Source organism: Canis lupus, chromosome 28 (genome assembly GCF_003254725.2).
Source record: "Canis lupus dingo isolate Sandy chromosome 28, ASM325472v2, whole genome shotgun sequence".
NCBI classification, from domain to species: Eukaryota; Metazoa; Chordata; class Mammalia; order Carnivora; family Canidae; genus Canis; species Canis lupus.
Genome location: NC_064270.1, coordinates 41042079 through 41054036, shown reverse-complemented (window position 1 = coordinate 41054036; position 11958 = coordinate 41042079). Strand labels below are relative to the sequence as shown.

Below are 11958 nucleotides of genomic sequence, written 5' to 3'. Positions count from 1 at the left end.
TGCCCGGGGGTGGCCTGTGGGCTGAAGGCGCAGAGCCCGACGTGCAAACCTCGCACTGAGAGCAGAGCAGCCCCTGGCTCTCGGCTTGGGGCAAGCCTGGTGCCTGGGAGCTGCAGGTGGGGAGGGCGGGAAGGGGGACGAGGCGTGTTCTGTGGGCTGTGTGGGGTCCTGCGTCCTGGGAGGAGGCCGTGCTGCTCCTGGCTGTTGGCGTCAGCTGCACGTGGCGGCCTGGTCAGCTGCCTGGGGCGCTGGTGCATCCACAGCGGCTTTGGGTTTTGCTGATACAGGGCTTTGCCTTTGACTTTTTCTTAGATAATTGCGACAGACAAGGAAGGAAATGAGATCAAGATCGCTGGGAAGGCGGGGGCTCCCATACCTTGTTGGAAAGGGGAAGTGGTGTGTCAGCGCCGGGAGGGCCCATGCGTCCAGACCGCCTCTAGCCTGTCACCTTGCTCGGGCTGCTCAAAGTCTGCAAGCCCCTCCTGCCTTTTTTTTTATGCGATTTGCTTTGGGGGAAATGCCGGTCTGCTAAACTTTGACCTCTGGCCAGCACACGCTCACACCTGATGTGCCGTCACCCCAGGGAGCATGTCCAGAGCACGGCTTGGGCGCCTCGCACCGTGGAGATTCAGCTTTAGGAGGTCAGGGAGCCCAGGTGACAGGGACCCACCAGAGAAGCCAGGGTGCGCGGCAGCTGCCTTCCCGCAGGGCAGGAAGAGGCTCGGGGTGCTGTGTGAGCAGCTTTCTGTTCCCTTGGAAGTGAGGGCGCATCCGCACCTGAACACCCCCTGCGACCACCCACAGCCGCGCCCAAGCCCCTGGCGGCCACTGGGCCAGCAGGCCTGAGGGCGACCCTGTGCCTCCTCACCTGCATGGGGCAGGGCGCAGGCTTGCAAGGAGGGGCCGGGCTTAGTCTGTCCGCCACCCCGTCAGTTCATTCTATCCTCCCCCCACCCCGTGCTGGACGCCAGGCGCCGATCAGGAGTCCCCAGGGGCCCAGGAGGGACGCAGTGAACCCTGAGAGCGAGCCCCACCCCGTGGGCCCCAAGCCCCGCCCCTCCCGGCGTCGGAGGGGCCGGTAAGCTGATAAGCTCTGGGCCGGGGGCTCGTCTCGGGGCGGGGCACCGAGGCGGGACCTAGTCCCCAGCACAGAGCCGCCTCCCGCCAGCACAGCGTCCCTGGAACCTGGATCCCACACACGGCGCTCAGGTCCTGTCCCGGCCCCGGATCCCCGCCGTGTGCCCGGAGCACGCCCCCGTCCTGGCCCCGGATCCCCGCGCTCCCCCCGGTCCCGGCCCCGGATCCCCACCGTGAGCCCGGAGCACGCTCACGTCCCAGCCTCTGGAACCCCACGCTCCTCCCGGTCCCGGCCGTGGATCCCGACCGTGAGCCCGGAGCGCTCACGTCCCGGCCCCGGATCCACGCGCTCCCCCCGGTCTCGGCCCCGGATCCCCACCGTGCGCCCGGAGCGGCCGGCCCGGGCCATGCGCCGCCTGGGGCTCCAGCTGCTCGCGCTGTGTCTGCAAGGTGAGTGCGGGCGAGGGGCCGGCGTCCTGGGCGCGGGCAGGTCCCCTGGCCTCCGGCACCCAGCTCTGGGTCAGCGGCGGGTGGGGCGCGCAGCAGGGAGCCGTCACCGGCAGGGCCCAAGGTGGCAGACGGAACTTCAAAGGGGAACTGGGGAGAAGCCGCCTGGGGCATTTCTCCAGCGCTGGTCGGGTGGCGACTCCTCTCCCCCGGAACCTTGGGGTGACTGCCCCCTCCGCCCAGAGCCCCCAGCCTGGGGAGCAGTGACCTGAAGCTGGGGGCAGGCAGGAGAGGGAGGGAGAGGGGTGGTCTAGCCACGTGGGGACCCTCCTCGGTCCCGCGGCCGCTGCTGCCGGGAGCTTTCTGGGCTGGCTTCCGTGGCTCCCAGCTCCAGGCTGGAGGGGGCCCATTCTCCCGGGGTGGGCGGTGATGGTGGGAGACACTCCGGTTAACACCCTAAGAGAGACCAAGTAGAGTCTTGAGTCTCGCAGAGTGACTTGTGGAGGAAGCTCCAGCTCCGGTCCTCCCCCCACTCCCAGGCCCGTTTGTGGTGGGGTCCCCAGGAGCCCTGGATCCAGGCAGGCCCAGGGGCTCCTCAGGTGGGTGCAGTTACGGGGTACGCTGGGACGGGCAGGATGGCCAGACCTACCCCCGGGCCCCAGGAGGGTCAGCCTGAGGCCTGGGGGAGGAGCCGTCCGCGGCAGCCCGCTGGGCCCCACCTGGGCAGGGGAGCCAGGTCTCCCGGGACGCCCCAGGAGGCCCGCTGAGCCCCTTCTCTCCTGCAGTGGCCGCCCCCAGGCCCCCCCTGCCCCATGTGGAGCAGTACGAGGTGGTGTGGCCCCGACGTCTGCCAGCGCCCCGAGCCCGCCGAGCCCTGCCCTCCCACCTGGTAGGTCTCCCCAGGATGCTGGCCTGGGGGCTCTGTCCTGGGTCCTCGGAGCCTGTGGTGCCGCTAAGCTCCCAGCCCCAGCCAGCGGTGAGGCGCCTCTGCCCCTCTCCCTCCACCCCCAGGCCTCCCCTCCCTGCATCCTGCCTCACCCTGCCCTCGGGAGGGGTTGGGCCCAGTTTCACTCTCTGGCTAGATTAGTCAAATTCCTCCTGTAGGGCCAGAGGGAATGGCTCACCCTGCCTGTGGGTGCTGACACACCTCGGGCTGGGATTCCCCAAGCCAGGTGGCCTGGGGCATTCCTGAAACCCACGTGGGTGTGGGTGCGTGAGGGACAGCACCGTCCTGACCTCAGCGTCTGGGGAAAGCTTTCTACTGCCCTGGGCCCTCGCCCCATCCTGTCCCAAGAGGTCACTGCCCTGGGGTGCTCCATCAGGCGCCTGCCCCCATCTCCTCTGCTACCTTGGATCAGGGCTGCCAGGGGGCGCCGTCTCCCCCTCCCCCTGCTCCCGGGGGTACGGGATCCTCGTGGTTACTTGTGTGCCCAGATGGGGAGACTGAGGTAGAGCTCCAGCCTGCCTGGCCCCAGCTTCCTAATACTAGCCCAACGCTGAACGCCCCCAGGGTTCCATGAGGGGCTTTCAGATCTCAGGGGGCAGGCCCCTCACGCTGGACCCCTCTCTGTGCCCTGGCTCAGGACCTGTACCCAGAGAGTGTGAGCTACGTCCTTGGGGCCCAAGAGCACACCTTCACCCTGCACTTGCGGAAGAACAGGTGAGTGGAGGGGTCGCAGCACCCCAGGCTGGTCCCACCCCTGCCCCCCAGCATCCTCAGGTCCTAGGCATGTGGCTCCTGGCCCGGCCTCTCCTCCATGACCGCGGCAGCTTCTGGGGGAGACAGGGGGGCCCAAGGCATCACAGTGGCTCTTTTTTCCAGGGACCTGGTGGGCTCGGGCTACACTGAGACCTACAGGGCTGCCAACGGCTCCCAGGTGGTGGAGCAGGTACAAAGGCAGGTATGAGCCCCGGGGCTGCCCTCCGGGAGGCGGGCAGAGGGGGACCCAGCTGTGCCCGCTCACACCCCCTCACGCCCCCTCCCTCCCGCAAGGATCACTGCTTCTACCAGGGCCACGTGGAGGGCCAGGAGGACTCTGCCGCCAGCCTCAGCACCTGTGCGGGCCTCAGGTGGGTGCCGCACACCGGGGGAGGCCTGGCGCCCCCACCGCTCTAGAGAAGCTGGGGGGGTCAGGAGGGAGGAGGGCCCGGCTGGGCGTGGCGACCTTCCTGCCGCTGGCGTCACCATTGCTGGCACCTGGCACCAGTCGCTGGCGTCACAGGTCCCAGGCTGCAGGCTCCCTGGGCCGGATGCCCCTCCCCACCCTGCCGTGTGCCCCTCACCGACCCTCCCAGCGTGGGGGGAGCCCCCAGAGGAGCCCCCTGCCCTTGGGGCGGGCACACATGCTGACTCAGCCCCTGGCTCCCCTCTGCCCTCAGGGGCTTCTTCCGGGCTGGCTCCACCGTGCACCTCATCGAGCCGCTGGAGGGGGGCGGTGAAGAGGTGCAGCACGCGCTGTACCGAGCGGAGCACCTGCTGCAGAAGGCCGGGACCTGCGGGGTCAGCAACAGCAGCCTGGAGAAGGCCTTGGGGCCTCGGGTGTCAGCGGCCTTCCGGCCCCGGGTGAGGGCAGGCCTGGGCCCGCTTCCCCACCCCTGGGCACTGGGACCCCGCATCCCGACTGCCCCTGTGCCCGGCTCAGGGGGCTTCTACCTGCCGTCCCCAGTCCCACGGCCTGGGCGTCTCCGTGTGGTCCCTGTGGCCGATGGGCCTGGCTTCGCCGGCGGCTACAGAAGTCGCTCGTGAGCCCGTGCTGGAGCCTCTGGGTGGGCACCCCCAGTCCTGAGCAGGGTGCCCGCCACAGGACCCGAGCACAGGTCACTGTGTGAAAACCCGGCCCGGGCCAGGGGGACTGTGGCTGGGGCCGCTGACCAGTTTCTTGTGTCCCCAGAACTGGCCACTGGCCCGAGACACCCGCTACGTGGAGCTGTATGTGGTGGTGGACAGCACAGAGGTAGTGGGGGGCGGGGGGGGGGGGTAGGCCATGGGGGCCAGGCCGTGGGGGGCAGGCCGTGGAGGGTGGGGGGGCAGGCCATGGGACACCGGCCCCTGAGGGTCCCCCGCCCTGCAGTTCCAGAAGCTGGGGAGCAGGGCCGCTGTGCGCAGCCGGGTGCTGGAGGTCGTGAACCACGTGGACAAGGTGGGCGCTGCTTCCCCCGAGGGACGGGGCGGAGGGGGGTGTGGCAGGGGCTCCGCTGTCCCTGAGCCTGACCGCGCGCTCTCCCTGCCCTCCCAGCTCTACCAGGAGCTCGATTTCCGGGTCTTCCTGGTGGGCCTGCAGATCTGGAACCATCGGGACGAGATTCATGTGAGCTCCAACCCCGACACCACCCTGGAGAACTTCCTCCGGTGGCGGGTGGAGAACCTGGTGGGGCGGCACCAGCACGACAACGCACAGCTCATCACGTACGTGGGCGGGGGGGGGGGCACGGGGAGGTGCCTGGGCGCAGAGCGGAGGGCGCCCCCATCCCCGGCTCGGCAGTGGGGGGGCGGGGGCGGGGCGTGGCCGGCAGTGGGCGGGGCGCCGGGCGGGGGCGGGGCAAGGTCGGCAGTGGGCGGGGCGCCGGGCGTGGGCGGGGCGTGGGCGGGGCAAGGCCGGCAGTGGGCGGGGCGTGCTGGGTGCTCGGTGCCAGGCGCAGAGCCCAGACCCTAACCCAGGGAGGGAGGCAGTTTTCGGGGCGTCCACATTGGGGCACTGCTGTTTCAGGGGGGTCGACTTCACCGGGACCACCGTGGGACTGGCCAAGGTGTCGGCCATGTGCTCCCGGGACTCTGGGGCTGTGAACCAGGTGCGGAGGGGGTCTGGGCGAGGAGGGTCAGCGCACCTGCCTCCCCTGGAGGACGCGCTGATGCTTTAGGAGGTGTTGGGGGGCAGTGCCCAGCCCGGGTGGGGGCGGGCGGCGGGCGGGACGCATCAGCCCCCGCCGCCTCTCCCTTAGGACCACAGCCTAGGGAACCCCGTCGGCGTGGCGTCCACCATGGCCCACGAGATGGGCCACAACCTGGGCATGGACCACGATGACAACATTCAAGGCTGCTACTGCCCGGTGCCCCAGGAGGGCGGCGGCTGTGTCATGGCGGCCAGCATCGGGTGAGGCCAGGGGCTGTGCGCAGGGCGGGCTGCCTGGGCGCCCCCACCACCCCCTGACAGGCACCACCCTGCACCCCCAGCACCGAGTTCCCTAAGATGTTCAGCCACTGCAGCCGCACGGACCTGGAGGTTTTCATGGAGAAGCCACGGACGGCCTGCCTGGCCAACGCCCCGGACCCCGACCGGCTGGTGGGCGACCCCGTGTGTGGGAACCGGTTTCTGGAGCGTGGGGAGCAGTGCGACTGCGGCCCGCCCCAGGTACAGGACGAGGGCGCCCGCCCATCCGCGTGCTCTGACCCCCGTAACCAGCCGCGGGGGCCTCTGGAGGGCGGTCCCGGGTCAGCCCGGAGCCCACTCCCATCTCTGCGGGGCCCTGCCCCACTCCCCAGGCCTGTCAGAACCCCTGCTGCAACGCCACCACCTGCCGGCTGGCTGCGGGGGCCGAGTGTGCGCAGGGCGCCTGCTGCCGTGAGTGCAGGGTGAGTGCGGCGCCCCCGGCCACGGGGTGAGGGGGCCGAGGACATGGCCCACAGCAGGGCAAGCGTGGGTCTGTGGGGGCCTGCGTTCCCCACGTGAGCTTTGCTCCGCTGCGCAGGTGACCCCTGCCGGTGAGCTGTGCCGCCCCACAAAGGATGCGTGTGACCTTGAGGAGTACTGTGATGGCCAGCAGCCAGCGTGCCCGGAGGACGTCTTCCAGGAGAATGGCACGCCCTGCCCAGGAGGCTACTGCTACAACGGGGTCTGTCCCTCGCTGACCCAGAGGTGCCAGGACTTGTGGGGGACAGGTGAGGCCTGTGCGCTCCGGCCGTGGACCCGCAGGCCTGCAGGGGGCTGCGCGTCCCAAGCTGGGGGACTGACCTCCTGGCCCCCACAGGCTCCCGGGTTGCCATAGAGACATGCTACGCCTACAGACTCTCTCCAGGCTGCAAGGGCAGTTCCCTTCCTGACTTCAGCAGGTAAGTGCTCATCTGTGGCTGGCTCCCCTGGGTCCAGGGCCACAGGCTGTCCCTGTGTGTGGGGCTGCCCAAGAGGCTGCCCTGAATCGGGGGGAGCAGGGGCTCTCCAGGAGGTCCACCTGCCCCCAGAACCCCCAGGCCTGAGCATCTGCCCTCGTGGGAGGGAGGGTTGCATCCCTGGGGCTGGGCCTGGGGCAGGGATGCCCCTCAGCAGACCCTATAGCCTGTCCCAGGGCTCTGGGCCCCGTTTTGTGTAGCCCTCCGGGTCCTCCAAAGGGGGGGTCCACATGCCCCAGGCAGCAGACCCAGCAGGGCTGGTGGCATGGCATGCTTCTCTCCACAGAGTCAACAAGTGTGGCATCCTTTACTGTGAGGGAGGACAGAAGCCTCTGGAACGGAGTTCCTGCGCCATGACCTTCCCCACAGGCACCTGCCAGGCTCTCGTCCTGGAGGGAGGTGCTCAGTATGAGCCAGTGCCTGAGGGCACCCGGTGCGGCGAGGACAGGGTGAGGACAGGGCATCGGCTGGCTGTGACCCAGACGTGGGCCTGGACGTGTCCTATGAGGCGGTCAGGCTGCTGGACCTCCAGGTCCTAGATGCACGTTCCTCGTGGGCGAGCCCCTGGTCCAAGGGCCGTGCACACAGATTCCTCTATGTTCCCAGTAGAGACTCAGTAGGGGCGGGGGGGTGGGGGGCTCCGGAAACCCCGCCCTTAGTTCCCGGGGCTTGAAGACCCTTCTGCCCTGCATTCCACACCCCTGGGCATGGCGGAGGCCAGGCCTCTGGCCCCGGGCACGGCGGTGGGCTGGCTGGCCAGCAGACGGAGCGGGGACCGGGCGGCCCTGGAGGCGGTGGCCATGGTCGGCTTCAGCTGCCGGTGGAGGTGGGTCTGGAACGTCTGCCTAAGGAGCCCCCTGCTGCCCCCCAGATTTGCTGGAAAGGACTCTGCCAGCAGCTGCAAGTTTACAGATCCAGGAACTGCTCCGCCCAGTGCAACAACCATGGGGTACGTGAGCCGGGGGAGGTCCCGCCCCCCGCCCCCTGGGGCTGAAGGAGACTGGTGGGCCGGGCTGGAGGCGAGCCCAGGCTTGGCAGGGGCAGAGCCAGCGCCCTGGGGGCGTGCGAGAAGCCCAGCTGGGCCTGCTGGCTGGAACTGGGGGGACTGGGCGTCCCCGGTGAGCACGGAGGCCCAGGGCAGTGGTGCCGGTGGACACATGGGCACAGGCTGCGCAGGCTTGAAACAATCTGGAACATGGACTAGCGCGATCAGCTCTTGATAACCAATAACTCGTGAGGTGATGCGGGGACAGTCGGCCCCTGAGAGCTCGGAACGGCAGGGGCTGGGGTGTGCCCTGCGGGCCTTACGTGCTCGCCTTGCCGTCAGCACCTTTGACGTAGCCCTTGGTTATGGCAGCCCCACGGGGGAGCCGGGTCTGTGCTCCATCGGCGGGGCCACAGCAGAGCCCCTCTCTGGCCTGGGGCCTGGCCTGCTGGGCCCTGGGCGGTGCAGCGGATGGGGTGTGGAGGTCCAGGGGGTAGGGGTGCCCCTCAGCAGACCCTACGGCCTGTCCCAGGGCCCCACCGGTCAGGCCGGGCCCTGACCCCCACTCACCCCCAGGTGTGCAACCACAAGGACGAGTGCCACTGCCACCCGGGCTGGGCGCCACCCTACTGCACAGAGCTGCTGCCGCAAAGGCACACAGGTGGGCCCGGCCGCCCTGGGGCCTTCATGCCTACACAGCCTGATGGGGTCCTCCCTCAGAGCACCGGGCAGGGTGGAGGACACCCTGTGCCCCCAGGCCCCTCGGGGCACTGCTAAGGATTTGGGTTTGCAGTCCTCGACTCGGGGCTCTCTGACACCTGGCCTCCCACGCCGCACAGGGTCCAGGGACCTTCTGGTGGGCGTGCTGATGTTCGTGCTGCTGCTGGCTCTGGCGCTCCTGGTGGCCATGCTCCTCTACCGGAAGGGCTGGATCCCCAGCTGTAGGAGGTGAGTCGGCTGCGGGTTGCAAAATACCATCACGTGCAAGGAGCACTTCCCGTGCCCACACAGTTGGGAAATGCCCTGCTGCTGCGGGAGGATGAAGAGAGGCAGCCTCGGGGCCTCTGCCTCTCACTGAGCGGGGCGGGGCGCAGGTGACAAGCGCTGGTGACAGGCGCTGGTGACAGGCAGAGGTGGTGAACCCAGACAGAGCTCCTCCGTCCACACCCGAGTCGGTGCCAGAACACCTGAGAAGATGGGGGCTCTGCAGGAGCGGCTCTCCACCGCGCACGGTGGGCCGCCGCCTCGGAGCTGCCTCGGGACCTTGCCCCATCTTGCTGGTTGAGGGACACACATGGGAGCCCCTGAGTCCCTGGCCCAGAGCCCCAGGCCAGGACACACTGACCAGCTGTGCTTTCTCCCCAGGAGTGCAGCGCCCACAACTGCCAAGGGGCTGTCCAACCCTCTGTTCCACGAGGGGCAAGGCGTGCCGGCCAAGGGTGGGGCTCCGGGCCCCACCATCCACCCCTGCCAGCCTGCCAGGCCCATGGCCTCCGCGGCGACCCCTAAGCAGCCACACTTCGCTGTAAGCACAGCATCCCCGCTCCCTGGGCCATCCCTGGGCCATCCCGCCAGCAGCTTAGGGCTGCCCCAGGGAGGCAGAAGCAGGCTTTGGGGTGGACTGTCTGAGAACTCACAGGAGCCAGGGACAGGACGGGAGCTTGAACCTGGTCCGGAGGCTCTCGGCCTCTGCGGGGTCAGTCGGGAGGTGTTAAGACCCAGACGCCCTCTGTTGCTGCCCAGCACCTGAGCCCCCTCCACAAGGCTGAGGGAGGGTGTGTGGGGGTCGCACCTGGGCTGGGCCCTGCTGGGCAGTGGGGCGGGGCAGTGCATTGCACGCACTTTATTCTTCCTGGGAGGGAGGGAACCTTGAGTCCCGAGCTGGGGGCGCTGCTCCCTGTGAGACCCAGGCTCTTTCCCCTGCTCCCCGCAGCCTTCAGCCACCTTGGGCAGCCCTGCCTTCACGGTTCCTGTGTACACCCGGCCGCCCCCACAGCAGGTGAGCCGCAGGGGGCCCGGCAGCCAGGCCATCGGGGGTTCCCAGTGGGTCTGAGGTGGGGAGTGCAGGGGCTGGGGGCTGGATGTGTTGAGCCGGGGACCCCAGGGCAGCAGCTGCCCCATCGGCTGGGCTGGTCGATGGTGCTAAAGAAACCCGGGTGCCCAGGGGGCCTGACTGCTCTCCTCCCTCCCACTAGCCCAGGCCTGCTCCTCCTGCCGCACCCCTCCCTGAGCTGAAGCCCAAGCAGGTGAGAAGCCTCGGCCACTTGGGAGACTCCCCCCACCCCTGCGCCTGGGCCCCTCTATGGCTGTGGGGCCCCTCCAGACCCTGCTGTGTGTGCGGCTCCTCCATCATGAAGTCCTCTGCTTCCCTTTGGGCCTGATTTCTAGAGATGCTTTGAGAGATGCTCAGCAGATGACTCCTTCCTCTGTGACCTCCAGGGTCTGCCTGTGTCTGGAGGCCCTAAACTCATTTTAGACGTACTGAAAAGCTGCAAAAATAGGGTTAGGAGGGACTTTGACAGGACAAATGGGGACCACGGGGCAGAAAGGGGTCTGGCCAATGAGTGGTGGTGGCAGTCAAGGCTACAAGGGAGCTGTGCACACCGAGGGCCTTCCCTGGGGCAGGGGTGGGGTGGCCAGTGCCCAGGAGTGGGCCTTCCCTGGCCCCCCCCCCCCAAGCCTGAAATACAAACATGCAAAGTTCAGTAGTTAATTCCTGGCTCTTGAACTTCCAAAGACCCACATTCTGGCCATTTAAGAGCTTTTCTTGGGAAACACTGGAGTGGGGCAGTGAGGTAGGTCGGGGGATAGGCCCCTGAATGGGGTTCGGTTCTGTCCCTGGCGCAGCCAGGGGCTGGGGAGTGTGTTGGGGGCACCTTGTTGAGAAGCCTGCGGGGTGGCCAGGAGCAGAGCCTGTTCCAGACGCAGGTTGGCTTGAGACGGTGTCTGAGTGTCGTGGTCTGTCCTCCAGGTTGTGAAGACGACCTTACCACCCCCGGTGCCCCCCGTCAAGCCCGGGGCTGGAGCTGCCAACCCTGGTGCCTCGCAGGTAAGGCTCTCCCAGGGCGCTGGGTCTCCCGGGCTGACTGGGGGGTACCGGGGGTGGTAAGGTCGTCTTACCAGTGAGTGGGGGACACTCACCGTCCGCCAGCTTTAACATGGCCTCGCTGGGGACATGGGTGACACCTGTTGCTGAGCCGTGACCCACATTTCCAGAGGCTTTAAAGTGGCTCCTGGGAGCACATGCATGTTAGCATCACCGGCTCTCTCCTCCTCCCAGGGCGGGGGTCCTCCCAAGGTTGCTCTGAAGCCCCGGGTGCAGAGGAGGTGATGGGCCTGAGCCGGAGCTGCTGCGTCTGCTGAAGGGGCCTCGCCCGGCCTGGGCCCCCGCCCCGTCCCTGGGCAGGTCAGCCCGGAGAGGTGCTAACGGAAGAGCCGGGGCGGGACCGGCCGCGTCTCTGCTGCACCCCTACCCGGGACCCCGGCCGCGCCCCTGCTGCACCCCTACCCGGGACCCCGGCCGCGCCCCTGCTGCACCCCTACTCGGGACCCGGCCCTCCCTCCAGGGGCACCTGCGGCCAGGCTGAAACTGCATTGAAAAATATTTTCTGATTAAGTTATTGATCAAGTTCTAAGTAATGGGAGATTGTCATTAAATCGATGGAAGAGTGTGATGGAAGAGTGTGATGGAAGAGTGTGCTACGCGGCGCGGAGCTCGAGCTCGTCAACTCGCTCCTTCCCGCCCGGGCTCGAGCAGGGCCCCTCCCCCGCCCGGAGGCGGCGGCCCCGGGGCCCGAGGGAACGGCTGGCGGTCCCGCCCCTTCCGGGCGCCGTCTCCCGGCAACGGCCCCAACAGCCCGGCCCGTCGCCCCGCCCCTTCCGGCTCCCGGGGCTCTGCGGGCGCCGTCTCCCGGCAACGGCCCCAACAGCCCGGCCCGTCGCCCCGCCCCTTCCGGCTCCCAGGGCTCTGCGGGCGCCGTCTCCCGGCAACGGCCCCAACAGCCCGGCGCGTTCCATGCCGGGCTCCTCCAGGCAGAGCGCGCAGTCCCCGCCGCCGCCGCCGCCGCCCGGCGCCCTCCGCGCCCTCCGCGCCCTCCGCGGCCTCCGCGCCCGGCTGGACGGGCTCCCGCTCACCGCCCGCAGCACCACCGGGCCCGGGACCTCAGCGACGGCGGCGAGGGCGCTCGCTCCCGGCCGCAGGGGGCGCCCGGCGGTCAGACCCGGCGGCCCGGCTCGCGGCCTCCCTGCGGTGGCGCAGCCCGGGCTCCCCCGCAGCCGCTCCTCCCCCGGGGCGCCCACGCCGCGCTGGGTCTCCGGCCCCCTCTGCCCAGGGGTCGCGGGCGCT

At 69.0% G+C, this 11958-nt stretch overlaps 1 protein-coding gene across 1 annotated transcript; it reads left to right on the top strand.

The window, feature by feature from the left end:
- Positions 1-167: 167 nt before the first annotated feature.
- Positions 168-11287, top strand: ADAM8 (ADAM metallopeptidase domain 8). The gene is made up of 24 exons (XM_049103171.1): positions 168-1527; positions 2310-2413; positions 3108-3184; positions 3347-3425; positions 3518-3594; positions 3904-4087; positions 4416-4478; positions 4596-4664; positions 4761-4930; positions 5232-5313; positions 5464-5615; positions 5696-5873; positions 6005-6094; positions 6211-6400; positions 6490-6571; positions 6915-7077; positions 7500-7577; positions 8190-8274; positions 8453-8561; positions 8979-9138; positions 9547-9612; positions 9809-9859; positions 10585-10662; positions 10894-11287. The coding sequence occupies exons 1-24, from the start codon at positions 1485-1487 to the stop codon at positions 10942-10944; spliced, it is 2481 nt and encodes an 826-aa protein (XP_048959128.1). The 5' UTR covers positions 168-1484; the 3' UTR covers positions 10945-11287.
- Positions 11288-11958: the final 671 nt, after the last annotated feature.